Source organism: Phymastichus coffea, unplaced genomic scaffold (assembly GCF_024137745.1).
Source record: "Phymastichus coffea isolate CEN01 unplaced genomic scaffold, Cenicafe_Pcof_1.1 PCOF00018, whole genome shotgun sequence".
NCBI lineage: Eukaryota > Metazoa > Arthropoda > Insecta > Hymenoptera > Eulophidae > Phymastichus > Phymastichus coffea.
Window position 1 is genome coordinate 2,505,625 of NW_026706829.1, and position 25,956 is coordinate 2,531,580.

A 25,956-nucleotide genomic window follows, 5' to 3' on the forward strand; every position below is an offset into this window, starting at 1 on the left:
CTTATTCTAGATATATTGTTATCTATTATATCTAAATCAAGACCACTCCATAAGACTAAGTATGGCATCCAAAAATCTACAAGGTGTTACATAAACCCTGGTGCATAGTACACGTTTGTCACGATATTGGCATTATAATTATTTTTAATGTCGATATTTTCTTTCTCAATAATCCATTTTGACAAGTATTTTTTATAAAATGGAGATTTTTTATACATTCCTTTGAAACGTTCTTCAGTAGCATCGAATTCGTATACGAGGGTGGTCCGATAAGTACTTAGCCTCACCGCCCGATGGCGCCACTCTCGCAAAAGAAATATTCTATCACGTAGTACAACCTTCTCGATGGTAACTGTCAAGATTTTAGCCGGATCGGAGTTGTAGTTTATTTTTGAGAGCGTGTGAAAGCAAGTGAGTCCGTTGATTTTTGAAAAATGGAAAAAGAACAGTATCGGTCGGTGATTCGATTCTTGTGTTTGGAAGGGAAATCGCGCAGCGAAATCAAAAAGCGTTTGGATGCTGTGTACGATGACTCTTCTCCTCAAAAATTGGTTTAACGAGTTTCAACGTGGTCGCACGTCGATTTTTGAAGAGCCACGTCCAGGTGCCCCGAAAACGGCTACCGAGAATAACGTGACAAAAATTCACGATCTCGTATTGGCAGATCGACGATTGAAGGTGCGCGAGATAGCTAAGAACGTAGGAATCTCAAAAGACCACGTGGGTCATGTTCTGCATGAAATTTTGGGCATGAGAAAACTATCGGCGCGATGGGTACCACGTTTGTTCACTCCGGACAACAAGCGCAACCGTAAGATAACTTCAGAGTAATGTCTGACGCTGTTTAAGCGCAATCCGAAAGTTTCTGCGTCGTTTCGTGACAGTCGACGAAACATGGATCCACTGGTATATACCACTGGATTCACAAGGTGTGATCTACATCGACTACCTGGAAAGGGGCAAAACGGTCACAGGGCTATACTATGCCGAATTATTGGGCCGAATCGACGTCGAATTGCAAAAAAAAACGGCCCCATTTGGCGAAGAAAAAAGTGCTCTTCCACCATGGCAACGCACCGGCTCACACCTCCGCTGTCGCAATGGCCAAATTGGTCGAATTAGGCTACGAACTGCTGCCCCATCCACCGTATTCTCCAGATTTAGCCCCGTGCGACTTCTTTTTGTTTCCAAACTTGAAAAAGCCACTCGCCGGGCAGAATGAGGAGGTAATCGCTGCCACGGAAGCCTACTTTTCAGACCTCGAGGAAACGTATTTTTCAGACGGGTTAAAGAAGTTGGAGCATCGCTGGGCCAAGTGTATCGAACTAAAGACTATGTTGAAAAAAAAACGCCACTTTTCCAAAATTTTCTTTTTTCTTTTGTAGGCTGAGTATTTATCGGACCACCCTCGTATAGGATAGAAAAGTATCATGAAGGAAATCGTACTGAAGAGTGTCATGCTGATAGACACAATGAACTTTGGATAAAATTAACGTTCCAAAAGTGGCAGCGGAACTGGGATCAAGACGCAAAAGGTCGTTGAACCAACCGCCGCATTATCGCACATATCAAAAAGTGGACGAGCAGAAACTGCGGCCTCGTCACTTTCCAACTAACTAAGATACTTACTAGCCATGGCTGCTTCTTAGATATCTCCACCGCATCGGTATGTACGAGAGCGCCGAAATCTCGAACTATCCTGTCACTGACGAAAATGTGGAACATATTTTTTCGAATGTCCCCGTTTTTTAGAGAAGTTAACACCTTTCACCATGGAATTAAGCAACCCAATGTCTCCCGAAGCCCTGGGGATTGCATGCTTGGTTCACCGGAAGGATGGGAGGCAATTATCCACATCAGTAGTAAATCAGCTGACCAACATCAGAAGAAATAATGAAAGAAGATGTATCTAGGCTATAATGCAGAGATAGTGCAATGCGCCAAACTAAACCAGGAAAACTCCACCTAATTTAAAGAAACGGAGGTGTTGAGGTTGAATCTTAATAGAGACGGACCGGACGATGCCGAAAGAAGAAGATAGAAGAACCGAAGAAACGAAGCTGAATCAGCCGATGCCTCTCCTGTGAAATAATGCCTAGCGGCGGTTCCCGCGGGGGTTATAGGTAAAACAGAGAGACAGAAGTATAGAAAACTGTAGTCTGTTGATTTATGTTAATATTTGTCGCCTAAAGTCCATAATATATGAATTGCTAAAAGTTTGGATGATTTGAAACTTTAGAAATAATATATAATAATTATAATATCGATTTATAAAATAAAAAAATAAAAATTTTTTGAAAGTTACGTGGATCTCTTCTCTTATAGTAAATAAATCTTTCAGTGAAAAACTATGGGGACATTTCTTAGAAAATTCAAATAACCAAAATCAAATAAAGCTTTTTAATAAATGATTAATTAATAAATCAATTTCATGCAACCATTGCGATATTGAACAGATATTTGTCTCGATGAACGAAAAGACAATAAAGTGTTACCTGAGAGAAAAATAATGACCACGTAACAGAAAAAAATGAATCGCGGTATTCAGGGAAAGATGGGCTGATGACCCGGTGTCAGAATTTGAAAAATTTTTACCGGCCGTAGCCGAACTACACATGCCTGCTCCGAATTGAAGCAATTTTCCTTCATATTGAGTGAACTAAAGTCAGGTACATATGGTTTTCAAGGATTTTCAGAATGTTATCGAGGCAAGGTTCATCATGTAGTGAATTGGGCTCGATCAAGGAAACGTAGATCCGGCAAAGCAGAAACATCTTTATTCCTTCGGGAGTGTATCTCTTGTAAATATCTTCCAATGGTATACTCGTTCAAATGTTATGGAAAATACTAGTGCCCCGCTGCAGAATCTTAGAGGTATATTCTTGGCCGCTTGTAGATGAATACACATCATTACGAGATAATAAATCATTAATTTTAACTTAATTAATTCTTTTTAACAAATTGTAGATTTATTCAATCTGGCTCATCACTGCATGACACAAATCATTTCTAAAATCAATACTCACGTAACGTAAGTACGAATTCGTGATGTTCCAGCAGAACATCAGTGACTATTTTTATATTATAGTACAATAGTTAGACTTGCGATAAGACTGAGTTGACGGATGAGAGTGAAATAAATACCCTCACGCCCGTGAAAGCTCAAAATTCGAAAATAAGAAATAATTTTGAATAGGTTTTCAAATTGTTACGTCTATTGTTATTGTGCTATTTTATTAGATAAAAATTTTTTTAAAACAATTACAGAATTTTGTTTGGAATAAATGACAACACATTTAGATTCGTCTTTAAAATAAATAATATGTATTATTACAATTTTGAGAATTATTTACCATATTTGGTGGAGAAACATCCATGAAAATATTAGACATCGATAAACTGTATCCTTGCTGCGCTAAAGCACATAACTTCAAAGCAACAAATACTCCAGACTTATCTAAATAACCACGAGATCCAGGGTCAGAAAGATCCCATATTTTACTAAGTATAATATCACTCAAATTCGATTTTTTCAAAAACTTAGCAGCTTCTATAGCTCTTATTTGCCCACAGTTTTCAGGATCAACCTGTAAAATGATTTATACATTCAAATATGTCAGATCGTAGCAGTTATTTATGAAGAATTTCAAATATTTAACAACAGTCTTGAACATAAAATAAAAAATGGTCGTATATGATGAATATTTTTTCCTACAAACGTGTATAATTTTAGTAATTTTGAAACTGCAAAAACAGTTGGTTTTTTTACTATTGACGTAGAAACTCTAATTGCGTCTATCGAATACGTTTTTCATTAAATAATCATTATGTTATTATCATAAAGCCTGTTTCATGCATAAAAATCAGTTATTATGATTTCAAAAAATACTTCTTTATACGATTGTATAGGGAATACTAATAATACGAATATATTATTCATTATTGATATATGTAAAGGACCAAAAGACCTTAGTTGCACACATGTGCCAGACATTTTCTTAGTTCCGAGCGGCCTCGATCTATGATTAATTATTTAATAAATTATATGGTTAATATAATTCAATGAATTCTAAACTACTTAGGTAATAAGGCAAGAAATGAGGAAGGTACATGTTATATACTTGATCCAATAAAATCTCCAATGGTTTGTAATTTAATTATAATAGATGCGATGTGCGTATTATAATATTTCTTTAATAAGTCAAATGTGTCTATTTAGAATAATGATGATCTAAGAAATTATGTTACATTATGTCTGAACTATTTTCAATGACTGCAAACTTCTTGATATTATAGTAATGATACTTGAGTAAACTTTATGAAAAATAAAATTGGTAATTGTATATACGTATTTAGAAACGAATTCGTAAGTTCATCCGTGCTCGATATTGGCATATTATAACTATATTTATCTGAAAAAGAATGCAGCCGAGCCAGAAAGAGCACGATTAGGATAACGTCAGTCTTCTATTCTCCACGATCTCAAAAACAAAGATATGCAAGCGTTCAGATGTTGACCCTTGCACTTCGGAGCGCTGAAGGAGTCGTGCGGCAACAGTTCACACATTTTATTGCTGTCTAAATACCTACGAGAAAACAACTGCGCATATTGGATCATCAAATTTTACATCGTTATTATTTATACGCTATATATATATATATATATATATATATATATATATATATATATATATATATATAGGTCATTCTTTGTTAACCAGACCCACCACTCTTTCTAAAATTGGTGATGTCCAAAAAAATTCACGCGATAGATGAATTTTCCTTTCCTCCTCTAGTTTCCAATTCCATGTGGCCTTTTGTAGAAATTAAAAATTGCGGACTTCATACGGTGATTTAAACTTGAAATGCTCCTAAAAATGTTCCGACATTTAAAAATATCTTGTCCAATTTAAATGTTATATTTTTCATAAATTACAAATTTCACATGGAAATATGATATTGCGCTCAAAATCTACCTTCATACTCAAGGTCATTTGATGGTCAAATCAAAAATATCTTGTTAATACCTACTTTTTCACTGGTCATCTATTTATAACTAAAAGAATCACGATACTTGTACTCGTATCTTTTTGGTGTCACTGGATCTAAATCCGTGGTCTGTTTACCCTTATTTGGTGTGGGTCAAGGTTAATTAAAAGTCGAGTCGGTAAAAAGTAGTCGTTGAATGTAGTTTAAAATAGACATAATCTTTATTTGTGTTGAAAAATTTATAAAGATAGTGTAACATTAATGCAATAATGTAATATTATGATGTAATTGAAGTAAATGTAATATTAATTTTTGAATAAATTATTGAATTTTCTGAAACCTGATTTGATAGATAAATGACCTATAACCCTAATTCTTTATTTTATGTTTTACTTTTACTTGTTTTTTTTTTACTTTTTCCTTTGATTGCCTTTGTATTTAAAAAATATAATTTTAGATCAAAATTGTAAATTGTGCATAAAACGCGTAATTTCAATTTGCTATAGTTTTGTTCGAATGATAGAAAATAATTAGAAAAATATCCTTCAATTAACTTTAACCCAGACCAAATAAGGGCAAATAGACCACGGATTTATATTCCGCGATACAAAAAATATACAAGTACCATGATTCATCCAGTTACAAATAGATGTCCAGTTAAAATGTAGCTATTAACAAAATTTTTCTAATTTGACCTTCAAATGATCTTGAAAATGAAGGTTAATCTTGAGCGCAATACCATATTCCTATGTAAAATATGACGCTGAATCAATTTCATCTTATTAAACTAGAGGAGAAAAAGACAATTTTAAGATGTCGCGTGATTTTTTTGAACATCACAAATTTTGGAAAGAGTGGAGAGTCCGGTTGACAAAGAAATACCTATATACACGAGAAATACCTATATATACCTCGTGTGTGTGTGTCTGTGTGTGTATAATTCTAAGAAAAAAGATTGTTACTTAATAATACTTGTCTCTTAGAAATACTGCCGTACTCGACAATGAAATAGTTAACAAAGAAATATACATTTGCATTCAGTACTTATACCGGGTGTCCAAAAAGTAACAATACACCTGAGAAATTTTCTAAGCCGGTTATTTTTTTAACCGGGTGAAGGTTGTTCTTGAAGTAACTTTTTACGAGGAATCCGATGGTAACCTTGGATTTGACCTTGAACCTCATTTTCAAGGTTATTTTGAGGTCAACCTCATTTTTTTATATGGAAACCCCTATTTTTTATGGCGGAATCGGAAAGAGCGGAAAATTTTACGTCCAGATATGTATTGAGGTATGAGGTTGAGGTAACCCCTAGAGGTCAACTAGAGGTCAAAGTATGAATTTTTAAAAATCTCGCGAATTCAGTTATTAAACAAAACAAACAAAAGGATAAACCCAGGTAACTTTCAACGGTACTCTTTAATTTGTTCTTCAACCTCATTTTCAAGGTTATTTTGAGGTCAACCTCATTTTTTTTAATGGGTACCCCTATTTTTTATAGCGGAATCTAAAAAAGTGATGAAGACTCTCACGTATGGATGAGTTGAGGTTTGAGGCTAATGTGACCTCTAGGGGTCAGATGAAGGTCAAACTGTGGCTTTGTAATAGTACCGGGATTTTAGTGGTACAAGGAAGCAAATAAAGGTCATGGAAACCCCCATTTTCGACAGCGGCAATCGAAAGAGCGGAAAATTTTACATCCAAATATCTACTTAGATCATAAGTCAAGGGCGAACTTAAAGTTTAAGGTCAGTCGAAGGTCATCCAAACTTAAAGACGCCCTAAAATTTTTTAAAGTTTTTTTCATAATGGAGAAGGGTATTTATTTAGTAATTGCCCATCGGAGATCCGTAACCTTGAATTTAACCTTCAACCTCATTATCAAGGTTTTTTCAAGATCAATTTTTTTTACTTTTAGCGTTACCCAGGAACAACGACGTGGACGTAGTAAAATCTGTCTCCTTGGGGTGCTTTATTTTCGTGAGTTCCCCTCGCCTCTCACGATCGGGATGCTTGATTTTCGTGAGTTCCCCTCGCCTCTCACGATCGGGGTGCTTGATTTTCGTGAGTTCCTCTCGCCTCTCACGATCGGGGTGCTTGATTTTCGTGAGTTCCCCTGGCCTCTCACGTATGATTTATCTTACATCAGCACATCTTATTTTAAGTGCTCGAATTGTTCACCGTTCACTTCTTGACAGTAAGCTAATCGGTGGTAAAAAGCATCAACAGCATTTTGGATCATTTCAGTGGGAATGAGAGCTGATTCGTCTATGATCCTTTGACGTAATTAGTCCAAGTTTTGGGATTTAGTTTTGTATACCCGATCCTTTAAATAACCCCAATAGAAATAATCTAAAGGCGTCAAATCGGGGGACCTAGCTGGCCATTCAATTCTGCCTCTCCTTCCTATCCACCGATTATCAAACACCTCATCTAAGTCAATTCGAACGTCTCGTCCATAGTGAGCTGCAGCACCAACCTGCTGATACCATGTATTTTCGAAGTTGTCTCCGACTATTTCTCTAATTGCTGGAACTATTTGATTACGAAGATTCTCTTCATAATTTTGAGCGTTTAAGTTACCATCAATAAAGAATGGCCCTATGATTCGATTATTCACTATTCCAGCCCAAACATTCAACTTCTGCGGATATTGCGATTTATCTTCTCGCATCCAGTGTGGATTTTCCGCAGCCCAGTACCTGCAATTATATCGATTTAATATTCCGTCAAGTTGAAAAGTTGCTTCATCAAAGAAAACTATGTTTGATGGAAGATTTGGATTTTCAATTATGCGTGCCATCATATCTTCACAAAACTCAACACGACGATCGAAATCGTCTTCATTCAACTTGTGAACCAGGTGTACTTTAAACGGATGGAATTTTGCTGTTTTTAAAATGATATGTACGGACGATGTACTTATATCATGCTCTTGAGCAACTCTGCGGATGGAATTATGTGGATTTTCAGTGAATGATAATAGAACATTTAATAAATTCTCTTCATTTGTTGCTGAGCGTGGTCTGCCTGACTTAGGTAGATTTCTGACATGGCCAAAATTTACAAACCTTGAAATAGTATTCTGAACAGTAGACACAGCAATTGGAGTTCTATTAACCTGAAATGTCTCATTAAAAAGATTTCTCACTGCCCTGTAAGATCTTTCTACTCCACCCCAGCCTCTCATCATAAGAAGTGATATTCTTTCTCGTTCAGTGAGGCGTTCCATTTTAAGTCAGCGAATCGAAATTTATTCAAAAATCAATCAGAATTAAAAACAAAAAGTTTGCAATCCAAATAAATGTTTTCAAAAAATGAAAATTATAATTTGAGTACTTTTACAAAAAAGTTCTACTACAGTCCGACTAATGCACTAATGCTTTATGGAGATTTTCGAATGGTAAAATATTTTCAAATATGTTGCTTTTTTTAATATTAATTTTTGAAAATGCAATTGTCCCGAAGAATAAGCTCAAAACGATAAAGTTAGGCATAGTACATTTCCTAAGGATAAAACCAAGTAAAATTGTTAGTGGATTTTCAATGAATAAATATGGGATAGTAACCTTAAAAAGTTTAACCGGCTAATCAAGTTATTAAGAAAATAAGCGTAAAAAATCATTGTTGATAGGCGAGGGGAACTCACGAAAATCAAGCACCCCGATCGTGAGAGGCGAGGGGAACTCACGAAAATAAAGCACCCCAAAGGGACAGATTTTACTACGTCCACGTCGTTGTTCCTGGGTAACGCTAAAAGTAAAAAAAATTGATCTTGAAAAAACCTTGATAATGAGATTGAAGGTTAAATTCAAGGTCACGGATCTCCGATGGGCAATTACTAAATAAATACCCTTCTCCATTATGAAAAAAACTTTAAAAAATTTTAGGGCTTCTTTAAGTTTGGATGACCTTCGACTGACCTTAAACTTTAAGTTCGCCCTTGACTTATGATCTAAGTAGATATTTGGATGTGAAATTTTCCGCTCTTTCGATTACCGCTGTCGAAAATGGGGGTTTCCATGACCTTTATTTGCTTCCTTGTACCACTAAAATCCCGGTACTATTACAAAGCCACAGTTTGACCTTCATCTGACTAGAGGTCACATTAACCTCAAACCTCAACTCATTCATACGTGAGAGTCTTCACTTTTTTCGATTCCGCCATAAAAAATAGGGGTACCCATTAAAAAAAATGAGGTTGACCTCAAAATAACCTTGAAAATGAGGTTCAAGGTCAAATCCAAGGTTACCATCGGATTCCTCGTAAAAAGTTACTTCAAGAACAACCTTCACCCGGTTAAAAAAATAACCGGCTTAGAAAATTTCTCAGGTGTATCGTTACTTTTTGGACACCCTGTATATTAATAAGAAATTGTAGATAATCTAAATCTTTGATCCATTGTTTCTTTTTATTATTATCATGCAATAGCTTGTAACAGGGTGGATTAGCTGGTACAAAATGGGTTTATTAAAGAACAAACACCCACGATGCAGAGCTAACCACCTCTCCGTTAATCACGAATGAGCATATGTGTATTCGCCTTTACTTTTGATACTTTCGTTTCACTGTCTCCTTTTCCAACAGAGTTGAACTCACCTTAAGTCACCTGACTTATGACACTCGATCTATCTTAGGTGTTAGTGACCGAATGTTTACTCCAACTATCCCCTAAATGAAATCGGTTTCAAAAAATAACCGGTGACGGATTCGTTAAACTACAAGGGAACGAAATAACGTAATACGGCAAATAAAATTAAGATCGTTTATGACTAAAGAACTACAGTCTTAATTGGGCCGAAAGACTTGCGCACGCGAATGGGATTTACAAATTTTCAATAATACGAGGAGAGAGAGAGCATTCAAAATTCTACCGCGAAAACCAACGCTCGGCGGGAATACAAAAACGGTCGCGATTAACAAAATACTTTCACAAGTATTTTGTCGCGCAGAAAAAGGGAGATGCACCTACCGTGCGGTGCAATTACGGTGATCAGCCGTAATTGTTGAAGAAGATAACTGATGCTCCTGGAGAGTTTATGCTCCGCCGCCTCGCTCACGAAGAATGGCTGTTGCTCCGCCAAATGCTGCTATTTCGCTGCTGCTTTAGTTGCTGGTGCTGTGATTACTGCTACCTTTTCTAGCACCTCGCTATCACTCACGCACATATCCAAAAAAACCAGAAAAACAACTATTGGAAAACCGCAAGAGCACAGTGGAAACTACTTGGCGGTACTCTTAACAACCGCTGAGGCTTAACTGAAAAATTGAACTCTCACGCGCCCCATCTCTCTCTTAAACGTGCGCTCTAGCATCACGAGTGCTACCGAATCACAAACGTATCGATTAATCAGATCGACTATCGTTGCAAGCTTTGATGAAAAAGATGAAAAATAAGAAACGTAAGTAATGATTAGGTCGTCACAGTCATGTCATTTTGCGAATTTATTGTTCTCGCTCCAATATTGATCCCTTTGGAGGTCCTGTTGGTATAAATGTTGGGACTGTTCTAAATCGATAAGGTTCTGATTTATAAAAATATTTACTTTGGAGAAGAATGTAACAATGTTTTTTTGCGTCCTCATAAGAGGAGCAGTTATAATCGTACGTTGAAAAATTGCAGGTTTCTGTATATTGGTTCCATTCACTAACGAACACCGGTCTGCCATCAATGTATCCACCGTGTTTTTTAATTTGAAATAGTACAGATTATCCTGCATGATGATGCTTTGCATGATTAAGTTTGTTTTTTTTAACCCAGTGTTTAGATCTTGTATGATAGGTGTACAAGAACTTGTTTGCATTTCCGTGATCTACTCATCTCGGTGGCAATCTCTATTGCATCGGCTATCAACTTTCACTAGTGCGGACGCTATGTTGGTTTCGAGTATATATTTCATCACGCCTATTTATTCACAGAGTTCCTTCCAGATTCTAAAAAAGTCTATCGATCCATATTTTTAAAAATCTGGATAGATTCTACCATCTGACCACAAACCCTTCTTTTTGACTTGATGAGGAATTAAAAAATGCAAACTTTTGGCGTAATAATTTTTCCGTAAAGGAGGGCGGAACCGTATCACGGGATGCACTATGAATGATAGCTGGTTCTCATTGTCGAGGTTTTCCTCTTCCTAATCACATTCTTTGGGCCAAAACATCATGGAGAACGGATGACATTTGCAAATTGCTTCCACAAAACCTTTCTCCGTCTCGTACGTTACGATTAACTCTCCTGCCTGCAATAATTCACAAGCTGCGGTACCGTTTCTATTACAAGTATAGGATATGCAGATTCAAGTTAATTGAAGATAACATTGTTCATATGTGGATCTTCGGAACGTACACAGATGGTGCTTTCTCGAGTGAGAAAGGGTTCAATCACTCTTAGGCGCAGTCCATTTACTTGTTCCATCCTACGAGTGAATAAGGTAGAATTAATTATGATAATTTCATCATGAAGATATAATAATATATGCTTCTACGAGGGTTATTTAGAAAATCCGTGCAAAGTCAGAGAGATGGCGCTACTTGTGCGTATCAAGGTTATTTTCAGTTAGTGGCATATCTTGGAAGAGCACACACCAAGTTTCAGCCAGATTGGCCAATTACTTTGCGTTTTACATTCGTTTCAATCAAAGAAATCGAGTGGTTGTAAAAAAATGGACGAAAAAGAATTTCGTGTATTGATTAAACATTACTTTTTCAAAGGCAAAACGCCTCAGGAGATTAAACAGAAGCTTGATAAACATTATGGTGATTGTGCACCTTCGATTAGAATGGTTTATAAGTGGTTTCAAAATTTTCAGAGTGGCCATATGAGCACAAAAGACGCTGAACGTTCTGGACGCCCTGTTGAGGTTACCACTTTAGAAATCATTGATAAAATCCATGATATGGTGATGGTTGACAAAAGAGTGAAGGTGCGTGAGACTGCTAGTACTGTAGGCATCTCTAGCGACCGGGTACATAATATTTTGCACCAACATTTGGACATGAAAAAGCTATCCGCTAGATGGGTGCCGCGATTGCTCACGATTGACCAAAAACGAGATCGTGTGAAGTGTTGCAAGAATGGTTTGCAGCTGTTCCAGCAAAATCCGCAAGACTTTAAGCGTCGTTTCATCACTGTAGATGAAACATGGATACATCACTACACTTTTGAGACCAAAGAATAGTCTAAACAATGGGTTACCAAGGGGGAATCTGCTCCGAAAAAGGCGAAGACAATTCCTTCGGCCGGGAAAGTTATGGCGACTGTCTTTTGGGATTCGCAAGGAATAATTTTTATCGACTATCTGGAAAAGGGTAAAACCATTACAAGGCGAAAATTATTCATCGTTATTGGATCGTTTTAAAACCGAGTTGCTAGAGAAACGTCCACGATTGGCCCACAAAAAAGTCCTCTTCCACCACGACAATGCGCCAGCTCACGCCTCAGCAGTTGTGGCCGCAAAACTGATGGAGATAGGGTTCCAACTCGTTTCACATCCCCCCTATTCTCCATACTTGGCTCCGTCGGACTACTATTTGTTCCCTAATATGAAAAAATAGCTGGCGGGGAAAAGATTTTATTCAAACGAGGAGGAGATTGCAGAAACGAATGCCTATTTTAGAGACTTGGATAAATCCTATTATTTGGAAGGGATTAACAAACTAGAGCACCGTTGGATGAAGTGTATAAGCCTGAAAGGAGACTATGTTGACAAATAAAAAAGATTTATTAAAAAAAATCAAGCAGTTTTTATTTTTGCACGGACTTTTCAAACGACCCTCGTACTTCTCTTTATTTGCAACCCCCTTTTCAATCAATATACCCTGAATAGTTCAGAATAATTCAGTAATTTTTAATATTACTATATTTATTATCTGGTTAATTTGATCGTGATAGAAAAATCGGATCATACCTTGTTTATTAGCTGAAAATATCCAAAACCCATCCATCAAGATATAATTCCAACTCGTTATTTTTTGGATTTTTACTACTATATCGCAATTATATAATTTAAGATTCAAAGACTGTAATAAAATTCTCAATTCGTAACATACTGTCTTGATTCCCTTATATCTTTCTTCAATAATAAATTTTGTAATAATGGAAAAAAGGGAAAATAGTGAGATGGAAAATTCACTTAATTTTAATTAGTTAGTTTATTTATTTACAACTTATATTTTACATTTGGTTTTCATTTCTTACACTACAATTTGTGCCTCGTATCCAGTTTGTGTAGTTGATAATGTATGTGTTGTATGTGTGTGTGTGTATGTGCGTTCGTGTGCGTGTGTGTGTATGTGTGTGTTGTGTATATATGTACATATGTAGGTGTGTCTGCAACTTTTGCGTCTCTGTCTTTTGCGCCTGTCCTTTCAGCTTTTCTTCCCATGTTTTCTATTGATTAATCTTCCCTTCCTCTCTCTCTCCGAAATCTGCCTTTTCCGCTCTTCTGTTTTTCTCTTTCTTGCATATTTTCTTTTCAACTTTTTCCTTTGTTACTTTCTTTTGCCTTTTCACCTTTGCCTTTCCTTTGCTTTTGCTGTCATTCTTGCTAATCATTTCATCTATCTTTCTCCTTATAAGGGCTTTGACACCTTTTTCTTATTTCCTATTTCTCCCTCTGCCTTTCCTTTCCTCAACCTCACTTATTTTCCCGTAGTATCTTATAATTTGTCTTCTAATTTATCTTTTTCTTTCTCTTCTTCGATTCTTCTTCTTTTCCATTTTGCTCCATCCTCCAATACCTGCTTCCTCTCGCTTGTGTAGTTGCTAGTACTTGTGTTTTGTGTGTGTGTGCATGTGTATGTTTATGTTTGCGCGTGTGTGCGTGTTTTGCGAGTATGTGTGTATGTATGTGTATGTAGATGTGTCTGCGAGTCTTGTTTCTCTGTCTTTTGTTTCCGTCTCTCCTTAGGGTCTTGCAGTTTCGTCTTCTTGTTTTTCTTTTTCTTTCTTCTCTTCATTTCTTCTTCTTTTCCATTTTATCTCCATCATCCACGCTATCTTTTCTTTGCTTCCTTGTAACGAGGGCAGCGCCTTATTCGGCACTGACGTCACCAATTTATTAAGGGGGAGAGTAAGAGAGGCACTTTCGCTCTTTAACAATCGGGGAACGAGAGGATAGGTTGAACGAATAAATAATTTTCCTTAATTAGAACATACAACTTAAATCTATTCAGACAAACAAATACAAAATCGGTTATAATAAAGTTTGCATGACGCGCACATGTACAGAACAACTTAAACTAACGCGGGAGGATGAATGTCCCGGCGACTAAATCGCCTTGACCATTTGCCTCCTTACAAAGGAAAGAATACGTCGAAACCTCTCTACCGCATTACGATGAGCGTAGCCGGCAAGTGATCGCCTGGCTACCTATCGTTCCTACGCGGCCGCGCATCACCATGAGAGAGAGAAATACCGGGAGAGAGAGATAACCTGACCTTTGTCCTTGGCGATGAGCCGGCAACGGGGAGTTGACCTGGTGAACCCACTGGAAGTCATGCCGTGCACGGTGGCGAGGGCGACACTGAATGCCCTGCTGCAGGTGTTGTCGCCACACGTTGCCTCGTCTCGCCCTGGTCTGGTCACTGCTGCACGTGTACTTCTTTTTCTCTCTTTGCGCTGCTACTTCCAACTTCTCTCCTTAACTTTCTTCCGGGAACTGGATCACGCGACTTGACGCAATGGTCAGCGTTCGCGCTCTCGCCGGGCTCTCCCACCAAGCCCACTCATTAGGCGGCGTGCGACAAAAGCGCTAATTGGTCGCGCGTCACACGCCGGCCCAAACCTGCATAGTGCGTGCATAGACGCGCACTCTAGCATGCTCGCTAACTTTCTCTTTCTCTCTCTCTCTCTCTCTCTGTCTCTCTCTCTCTGTCTCATAGTCGCTGCGCTCTTGCTTCTTTGGGCGCTCTCAACCTTGCTCGGCAATCTTCGGCGGCTGGAAAAACATAAAGGCCAGTGGTTAGGCGCAATAAATATATGCGCCGAACGCTGACCACATCGCCATGCCGAGCGATAAGAGGGAGAGAGAGAAGGAGGGCAGACGAGGAGCAAGCGTACTGCTTGCTCTCGTCACATCCTATTATTATTTTTTCCCATTCTTCCCCTTCCTTTCTGCTTTTTTCACATTTTTCTACCATGTGCTTCCAATTTTCTTCCTCTTTCATACACATTCTGCATCTCTTATTTTCTTCTTTTTCCCAGTACCTGCTTCCTCTCGTTTCATTACCTAACCTAAACGTTTCCCTTATTTGCAGGCCTTTTATTCTTCCCTCTCCTTGAATTTCCTTGTATTAAGTAACTTGGCGTGTTTCTATCTAATCCTAATACCCACTTTATGTAATTTAGTTGTAGTCTCTGTATTTCTTCATATCTCTTCCATCCCCAGATTTCTGCTCCATACATAATCGCGCTTTTCGCCAGTACGTCGAACAGGTTCATCCTTAGATCCCAATTTTCTCTAAATAGCTTTTCTCCTAGCCCCAATAGTCTTCCGAGTCCCATATTTACTTTCCCTTCTACCTTCTTTATCTGCTTTTTATTTCCGTTATTTATGCTTATCACATATCCCAAGTAGTTGTACTCTTTAACCATCTCTATCTTCTCACCTTCCCATTCGAATTCTTCTTCCTTCCCCCTTCCCCCTCCTCTCCTGCATTTCATCATCTTTGATTTTCCTAAATTTAAATTTAATCCCCTTTTTTCCAGGTATCTTTTTAATTTTTTCAACATTGCTTTCATTCCACTTCCGCTCTTTGCCATCATCACTATATCACTACCCCTCCTTCCTGCACCTGCTTGATCTTCACTTCCAGGTCGGCGAAGGCAAGATTAAATAGCGTGGTGCTCAAAGGGCACCCTTGCCTTACGCCTTTGTAAGTCTCAAACTCTCCAATTATTTCTTCTCCAACTTTTACCTTACTCCCTGTTTTCTTGTATATTTCTTCTATTCTTTTCCTAATTTTTCTATTTATCCCTTTCTCTTTCATTGTTTCCCATATTTTCTTCCTCTTTATCTTGTCAAAAGCGGCCTTCATGTCGGCAAAGAATACAAACAGTTTTCCTCCTTTTTCCCTTATTTCCTTCCCTATTATTGTTTTTAATATATATATATTGCGTCCATTGTTCCTAAATCCTATCTGCACATCGCTTAGCGTTTCCTTAGCTTCTAGTTCGCTTTCCAGCTTTTTCCTCAGTATTACCGCATATATTTTATATCCCGTGTCAATCAGCGTTATTCCTCTATAGTTTTCTACTTATTCTTTTCTCCCTTTCTTATATATTGGTACTATTATTCCCTTCCTCCATTCTTTCGGATATCCTTCTCCGTTTCATATTCCGTTTAAGCATTTTGTCATATCTTTTATCAAGCCTTCCATGCCCTCCATCCACGCTTCATTTGCTATACCATCTTCTCCTGTCGCCTTTTTCTCTTTCATATTTCTTATTACCTCTTTTTCTTCTCTTTCTTTGATTTCTTCACCTTCCTCTCCTTTGCTGTCTTCAGTTGTTTCCCCTTTGCTTTCTTCCTATTCTTTCTCTCCCAGTTATTCCTTGAAGTGCTTTAACCATTCTTCTTTTCCTATATTTTCATCTAACTCAATTCTTTTCTTCCTATTGCCATTCACTTTATCCCAGAATTTTCTTCTCGTCTTCTCTTTCCTTATTTCTTCTGCCACTCTTTTCCCCTCATCTTCTTTTGCTTTTCTTATTTCCTCTCTGTATTCTCTCTTTGCTTCTAGGTATTTGCCTCTATCTCCTTCCCCTTTTCTTACATTATTTAACTCTGCCAACACCCTAGCCCTTTTTATCTTGCATTCTCTTCTCCACTAGCTTTTTTTCGATCCTTTTTTTTTCTAATCTTCTTTTTTACAACTGCGTTCTTCACTCAATTTTTAATCTCTTTCCATTTTTCTGTTCCCTCTATTGCGTCTATCCATCTCTGATACTCCCTTATACATTCTTCGCTCCAGTCGTCTATCATTCTTTCTTCCGCTATTTTGTCTCCCAATACCACCTCTATTGGTAAGTGGTCCGACTTTACCCTCTCATTTATTTAAACCCTTTTTATTGCCTCATTACCTTCCTCGTTACCTACTACATAGTCTATCGTTGACATTCCTCTCGCTCCTATATATGTTATTTCTCCCTCTTCATCTTTTTTTCTCCCATTCGTTATCACTAAGCCCCTTTCTCCTAGCCATTTTATCATTTCATCTCCCTCTGCGTTTAACACTTTATCCTTGACCTTTATTTCTTCTAGGCATTCTTCTGTCTCCCATTCTTTCCCTTCATTTCCTGTTCTTGCGTTGAAGTCTCCTCCTATAATTATTGTTTTTCCTCTGTTCTCCTCTATCTCTTCGCCTAGGTATTCATAGTTTTCCTTCTTCTCGTGTTGCATATACACCGATGCTATCATGTATTTCCTCCCTCCGATCTTTATTTCTCCTACTATTACCTCACTTGTCTTTTATTTCTTCTATTCAACCTTACTCATCCCTTTCCTCTCTCTTACCGCCATTATTCCTCCCCTATTTCTCTCCCCCTTCTTCCTTCCCTTCTCGAAATCTCTCCACTCTATGTTGTACCCTTTCAGTTGTTTCTCCACACTAGTTCTTGCCCCTTGCCTCTTCACCTAGGTTTCCTCCATGCTCCTCATCCCCGCCACGTTCCAGAATAGTATCTTTACTGCCTTTCTTCCCTCTCTCCCTTCCCTCCTCTCTCTCTCTTTTATCCCTATTGTTTTCGAAACCCTTCCGCCCTTTTTCCTACCATTTTTCCCTCTTTCTCGCTCCACCACCATTATTCTTCCTCTGACTTCACCCCGTTATGCCACATCTTTACCTCTTTATCTTTACTTTTTATTTCTCTCGCTTTCCTTCTTACTTCCTCTCTTATCTTCCTCTGCTTCCACGTCCAGCCCTGATCTATGTATATCTTTTTCTATCCAGTTTCTTTTTCTTCTTCATAATTCCTTCTTTCTGTTCCCATGAAGCGCATCTACGAGGTGTGTTCAAAAAGTAAGGTGACTTTGTATTTTTAAGAAAAAATATTTATTTATTTATCAATATTTATGTTGTCCCCTTTAAAGTAATCCCCCTCAGATACAATACACTTATGCCAACGGTTTTTTAATCCTCAAAACACTTCTCATAAGCACTTTTCGGTATAGCCTTGAGCTCTTCCAGCGATGCAGTCTTTATCTCTTCAATCGTTGCAAATCTCCGCCCTTTCATATGTCTCTTTAGTTTTGGGAACAAGAAAAAGTCACATGGGGCCAAATCCGGTGAATATGGTGGCTGAGGCATGATTGTGGTGTTGTTTTTGGCCAAACAATCTCTCACAAGCAAAGATGAGTGAGCAGGGGCATTATCGTGATGCAAAAGCCATGAATTATTTTCCACTATTCTGGGCGTTTTCTTTGTATTACTTCTCGCAAACGGCGCATAACTTCAAGATAATACTGTTTATTGACCGTACGTCCATATGGTAAGAACCCCTGATGCACCACGCCATGGTAATCGAAGAAAACAGTGAGCAAAACTTTGACAGTTGATTGAACTTGGCGTGCTTTTTTCGGTCTTGGTTCGTCTGGGCTCTTCCATTGGGACGATTGGACTTTGGTTTCGATATCATAACTATATACCCATGATTCGTCACCAGTTATGACCATTTTGATTAAATCTGGGTCGTCGTTGAAGTCATTCAACAGTTCTAGAGCGATGCTCATGCGACGGTTCTTTTGGTCAAAATTTAGCAATTTCGGAACAATCTTCGCTGACACACGTCTCATGCCCAAAACGTTAGAAAAAATTTCATGGCACGAGCCAAGCGATATACCAACATCCTCAGCAACTTCTCTGATAGTGATTCGACGATTTTCCAGAACAATTTTCTTCACTGCTTGAACGTTTTCATCAGTTGTTGACGTGCTTGGGCGTCCAGAGCGAGGCTCGTCATTGACATCTTCCCGGCCATCTTGGAAGAGTTTGTACCACTTGTAAACATTTTTTTTACTCAGAACAGTTTCACCGTATGCCACCGTCAACATTTAAAGTTACGGAGCACTTTATTTTATTTTTTACACAAAATTTGATGCAAATCCTTTGATCCATATTTTTCCCCTATTGAAAAAATCCAGCTACACAATGATCGTGATTTTCGTGAAAAACGATCACCGTGGTTGGGATCAATACCTGCACGAATTTAGATACAGATTAATACAGCAAAAGCCAGTGAAAAGCTGACGTGATGAGGTAGAAGCGCTTGGGTCGATCTTAAAAATCGATCCAGAGATTTGGTGGGATCACTTGCTGCGGTTGAACCGTTGCGCGATTTGGTCGCGAAGTATATTAAAGCGGCGCATGATAGACTGAAGCGCTGATATGATAGAAAACGACGGAATGAGATGTTTCAGGTCGGTGATATGGTGTGGTGAAAATTGCATTCGCTCTCAAATGTGGCTTTGGGAAGGAACGCGAAATATGATCCCAAATTTAGTGTCTGAAAGTTCACGTACTGAAAGTTCTCTCTTCAGAAGTCTACGAGCTTGAAATATAATCAGCGCCAAAGCGGGATGGTTTATATCTCTGAGTTGAAGAGATATATCCTGCCACGCAGCACTGTAAAAATCAGGTGTAAAGTTTGTTTAATGCATGTTAAGGGTTTGTGTTTGCATATATGTGGAATGAATGGTATGGTAGGTGACGAGATTGGTTTTGTTCTCTTTCCAGATCACGTAAGAGGAAATGGTAAAGTTGGTCGCTCTCACGGCGAAAGTCGTTGTCAGTGACGGCGAGATGCCAGAGACGACCGACAAGTAGCTTGGTAAAATGGGTGAGTAGGTGCCGCGGTCGTAACCCAGGTGTAACTGCCGTCTCACTCCAAAGAGAAGTTAACCAAGTTGGTTGTCGAGGTGGGTGAGATCGAGGCAATGACCTTAGTGGTTCCTCCACTGGTCATTTTTGATAAGATCTCTCCAATATCCTCGACGGTGAAGACGACGGAGAAAGATGGCAAGATAGAGACTCAGGAGTGGCTTCATCAGTCTAGGGCACGAATTGAATCGGCGAAAATTCCAACATCTTCACCGATACCCGAGCTTCCCAGAGTAAGTTTCAACAGCAAACGGAGCGTAAGACTACATCTCCGCGAACCACTTCGCCCCATTCTAATAAGACTAAGAGCTCCGACTGAGACCTGGACGCTGGCAATCCACAAATTTGCCGTGTTCAGGATCACCTCTCTCCATATTCGCGCCCTCATAAAGCAAGCGAGAAGACAGGAGACTGACGAAGAATTCCGGGTTTTGGAGTCCAGCCTCGCCAGCCCTGGCATTCATCCGGCGGGCGGGCAGGTGGTCCCTAAAACCCACAAGCAGCAACAAACAGAGCTACCGTTCTGGGTAGCTCCGCAGAAAGATATCTCTGCACGGCTACCATGAAAGCCGTTAAAACTTCAACTATTATATGTACCAGCAATAGCTATTGAGTACTAATATCCCTCCGGATGGTTATCTTGAGGATGAGCGATGAAGGGAGTACAGGGAGCAGCAGGAGATAAAACGTCCACAGAAGAAAAGAAGCCGCTGCATTACATATCCCCCTACAACATCGAACCAGGAGGGAGACTCTTCCGTCTCCAAACGGGGCGTCCAACCGCCTACGGAGATTGAAGACTTATTAGTGCCATCTGCACTCCCGTTTGGGATTCATCCACCTGGTGGTCGTGTTGGTGTATCAAAACTGATTTTTATAGAAACAAAAGTCCAGGTACTCAATGGAAAAAAGATTTTTATAATCAAAGGATCCCTTTTTTGATAAAATATTATATTGTATATTCAAAGATTCATTATTATTATTTAAATAATTATCAAAGTTATATTTGGTTGTAACCGTTTTGAAATTCATTGTTGTTTAAAGGATATTTGAAAAAAGATGGTTTCAATAACTAAAACCGTCACAGCAATATAAAGTTTATAAATATTTTCATTAAAGTTCCATTTGTTAATATTTTTAGTACTAATTTATATTTTCTACTAAATGAATGTATAGATCTATCCTTTATATATACAACAAGATTTTCAAGTCAATTTTTTCAAGTATTTTTTCAACAAAATTATTGAAGTATGCTAAATGATTCATGTAAAAAGACTATGCACAAATTGCTGTAATATCTAAAAAAGAATGAATTTTATAACATGTCGCAACTTTTTTAAAGAGCGCGAAAGTAACTTGCCAATGAATTGTTGAGCAATGAATTTAATAACATTTAAAATATAAAATAACATGTTTAAATTTTACTTTCTCGTGCGAATTTGTCAACGGAATCGATTAGTGATAACATTTTTGAAAAGAAATTGCTTTTTTCGATGATGAGCGTGATATTTCATTTTATTTACTTAGAACTTTTTTATTATTTAGTAAATAAGTATAATATATTTATTTAATTACAATACTATTTTGTCCACTTATTTTGAAAATTTCCGTTCCGACACGACTGATAGTTTTCGAGATATAGCGTTTAGAAGAAAAGAATAACTTTCTTTTTAGTTGTCCGTATCTTTTTTATTAAATAATATTTTTATATCTTATTTGGTTCAAGATATTGTCTTAACATAAATAATCAATATGCCAAATATAAAAAAAATTCAAAACTTTACTCCAAAGCACTGATAAACTAATTTGTTTCGTGCCAAGTTACCGAGCTCCTGGACGCGCCGGTAGTGATATGGATGTTGGCCATCATCCTTCATGATCTTCTGTGCCGTGGTATATGAACATCTTATATTGAGATTGACTCGTACATTACACACGATATTACGCAAGCTGTTGGTTGAATCTTCAGCAAACGCTTGACAACAGAATCATGAATGGCATCGCGCAGATCTCTTGTGCAATCACCATATAGATTTTGCTCAGTCGTACTGCCGGTCTTTCGTAACCCGCGCTCCGCAATGGTGTTGACAGTAGCCATATTCTCGCGTAGGCCCTCGAAATGTCCACGATATTTCTGTACTGCTCGTTTCCGGTTGCCTCTCGCACATCCACGGCATAATACCATGTCGGTATACTCGGCTGACATGTACGTTACACAGACTATAATATTCAACGAATGAAAAATAACCAACTCAAGCAACACTACTAACGTCGACTATAGTTATAAACATTTGAATTCGAACAAACATTATGCAATTATTTTTTTAACATTTACAAGATAAAACTTAGTAGACAATTTATTACTTACCTCTAATAAGCATTTAAATATCTGTACTACAATATTTGATGATAATTCATAGCAATAAAACGATGATCAGTTTTTCACATGAAAAGATTTAAAAAAACAAATAATAGTTCAATTCATTCCGTGTCTTTATCAATTTACAAGAAAACTAATGGTTTTAGAATAGTTCTGATTTTTTGGTAGATAATTTAATTTGCTATAACTTTTATTTGAAGCTTTTTCCGCTAAAATTATTTTTAAAATCGCAGACGTAAATATAGTAGACGCAGATAGTTAAAGGCCTAATGTATTGCGATAAATCCTCGATGTTTGATCGTTTCTCTCTCTCTCTCTCTCTCTCTCTCTCTCTCTTCTTTCTCTTATTTTTCCAAAGAAACAGTATTAAAATTAAGCCCATGCCTGGGAATTTATTTACTTTTCTCCTATAAGATCGAACACTCTTAATCTTCTTTTCCTTTTTAATTAGCTGTTCTTGAAAAACGCCAAACTCAAGCTCTTACGAACTCAAAGAATTCGAAAGTACTTATTGTCATCGGATTATAAAGCACATCGTTTCTATTTGCTGAGAAAATTTGCGATTTGAATTTAAATGTGAAGAGTTTTTGGGACTAACGTAGAACAAGAAATACGTTACCAACTGCATTGGCGGATCGCTTCTTTGAAGGCTTATGTAAGTTGTTTATGAATGGTGCTATTTGATTTTCTTCTGCATTCGATAAACAATTGCACGTACCAAATCGGAGCAAGCTATCTTCAAAATTGAAAAAATATCAGGTGCTAAAGCACAAACAGAAAATTCATGAAAAATAGACAACCAAAAATATAGTTGTGTAAGCTACTCTTTAATTTCAGTGAAGTGAAACATAAAAGCATGATTCCTTAGCATATGCAAAAAATTGACATACGTCAGAATAAAAAAAAATTAAGCAGCTAACTATACGCCTTTTATCAAAGCGACTGAGAATTGCTTCCTGTCGTTCAGACCAAGCGCGTGGCAGCTTCCTCTCGCCGCTCCCCGCTCGCCACAACACACTCTACCTAGTAATAGCGCTCGCTCACTGGCTGATCTTTTGTGCCAATTATCTCATTAACTCTACAACTCTTAAAAATTTTTTTTTCAATTGTATCTTATATAACTTTTCGAGACGAATCTAGCGATATAATTTTCATTCAATGTTTTTAAATCAATTTGTAGAATATTTCCTCTTTGTAAGGTAAGAAATAAAATGTTTAAAGATTTACCTTTGGTAAATAATTAATTACTATATTCGATAATTTTTTTTTGAAATATACTTTAAACAACAATGAATTTCAAAACAGTTTCTACCAAATATAACTTAAATAATTATTTAAATAATAATAATCAATCTTTGAATATACAAAATAGCATTTTCTGAAAAAAGGGATTCTTCGATTATGACAATCTTTTTTACATTTAATACTCTGACCTTTTTTCTATAAAAATCAGAGTTGATACACTAACATTAACATCAACGCCAACACCGATCTGATATCAAGTCCAATGAACTTCAATTTTGTAACTGAAACTAGTACAATAACGAAATAAGCGAATATCGAGATAATCCCCACTCGAAAGTAATCCCCACTTGATTGAATAACACGGTTCCATCGATGTTTCCACTTTTCAAAACAGTCCTGGAACTCACTTTTAGGGATAGACTTAAGTACACTTGTCGCATTGTTTTCAAACGTTGTTTTGTCATCGAATCGGTGTCCTTTGAGTGGTTTTTTTAGTTTTGGAAACAGCCAAAAGTCACAAGGGGCTATGTCGGGACTGTATGGAGGTTGTCGAAGCAATCTGATATTGTGTTTGCTCAAAAACTGCTATTCAAGATTGGATGAATGCGCTGGCGCATTATCGTGATGGAGAAGCCAGTTACCACTTTCCCAAAACTGCGGCCGTTTTCTTCTTACTGCATCACGCAAACGTTTTAAAATTTGAACGTAGTATTCTTTATTGATTGTCTGACCTGTTGGTGCATATTCGTGATGTACAACACCTTCACAATCGAAAAAAACAATCAACATTGACTTAACATTGCTCCGACTTTGACGTGCTTTTTTTGGTCTTGGCGATTCAGAATGCTTCCACTGTGAAGATTGTTTTGTTTCAGGATCATAACCATAAACGCATAATTCATCACCTGTAATAACTTTTCTAAGCACATTATCATCATTATTGACCATTTCCAGATTGTCCACAGCAATTTCTAAGCGAATGTTCTTCTGCTCTGCTGTGAGCAATTTTGGGATGAATTTCGCACACACGCGTTTCATTCCTAAATTTTCGGTTAACATTTCTGAAATGACAGTTTTTGGTATCCCAAGGTCTTCTTCTAGTTCTCGCACAGTCATACGACGATCTTGTTCGAATGCAAGTCGCACCCGCTCAATATTATCTGCGGTTTTTGTCGTCGAAGGTCGGCCGGAACGAGAATCACTATCGACAGAAGTGTGACCATCCTTGAACCGTTTATACTACTCTTTTATTCGTGTTTTGTTCATACATACGCTTCCGAAAGCCTTTTGCATCATTTCAATAGTTTCCGAACTCGTTTTTCCGAGTTGAAAGCAGAATTTGATGCAAATTCGTTGATCTTATTTTTCAGTCATTTTTGACAATATCAAAATCCGACGAACGCGAAAAAGGCACTGTAAACAAAAACACGCTGCGCATAAACTATACGTCCGGCAGGTGTTAGTTAGTAACCAATAGATTCGTGAGGCTTTGCTGTTGATGTTTCTGTCTGGTAGAGGTCGCTCGAACACTATGGCGCGAAGATATAAACGTAGGCCCGTTACTTTCCGGACAGACCTCGTAGAGGCTGGCTAATTATTGTTAAGTATCCGTCTGTTCAAACAAAACTGAGCGAAAGAGTCGACTCAAACATCCGAAGAGAGCAGACGGATAGGACCGAACTACTCGACGATTGTAAAAGCAGGTAGTATCGAATGTTTTGAAAATGTCCCTGGCAACCTAATAACTTGAGTTTCAAGTTGAATTAATTTTTTATCAATTTTTCAATGAATTTCTATCATTTTTTAATTTTTATATGTTATGTAACCGAAAGTGTACTTGAACTAACATGCGCTATGCTAATTTCTTTGATTATTCCGGAGCGTTAAACTAAGCCAGTGCTTAGAGCGTGTTTGCGAGTACGACCAATCATTATAATATAATAGACAAGCACTATTAGCTTAAAAATGACTATTTTGCCTAATTATCGTCGAAAAAGCTGTTTCTTATATTAACAATACTATATTTCTGCACGGAATTTAAAGTGCGAGATAGAGTTCAATAACATTTCTCGTAGGAATGTAAATCCACATGACGGTGTATCTCTTCTAATGAAATGTACAAGAATTGTCTACCAATAACCCAATAACAGTAACGTGGTATAATTATTATATTCAAGCGCATTCGACGAATTGTAAAAGCAGGGACTGTACAAGATTAGAGAACTACTTCTTATTAACAATTTAATTATATTAAGTCCACAAATTTTGCTAAACTGAACTCGGTGGCTTCTACAGCTTGTCATATTGACTCTAACCTAACTCTAACCGAATACAATATACATATGTGATACAATATATACATATATATATTGCAACGGTAGTCGATTCAATTAATCGATCCGTTCGCGATTGTGTTACTCGCGTGTTAGTTCGAACGATTAAGAGAGAGAGAGAGAGAGAGAG

At 37.6% G+C, this 25,956-nt stretch overlaps 1 protein-coding gene across 3 annotated transcripts in view; it reads right to left on the bottom strand.

Moving 5' to 3' along the window:
- Positions 1 to 25,956, bottom strand: part of LOC131675263 (epidermal growth factor receptor substrate 15-like 1) — an 875,349-nt gene that overhangs the window by 736,706 nt on the left and 112,687 nt on the right. For all 3 annotated transcript variants that reach the window (XM_058954183.1, XM_058954182.1, XM_058954181.1), the window contains one exon: positions 3,354 to 3,587. In XM_058954183.1, the coding sequence (XP_058810166.1) occupies positions 3,354 to 3,587 (234 nt within the window). The remainder of the gene's footprint in view (positions 1 to 3,353; positions 3,588 to 25,956) is intronic.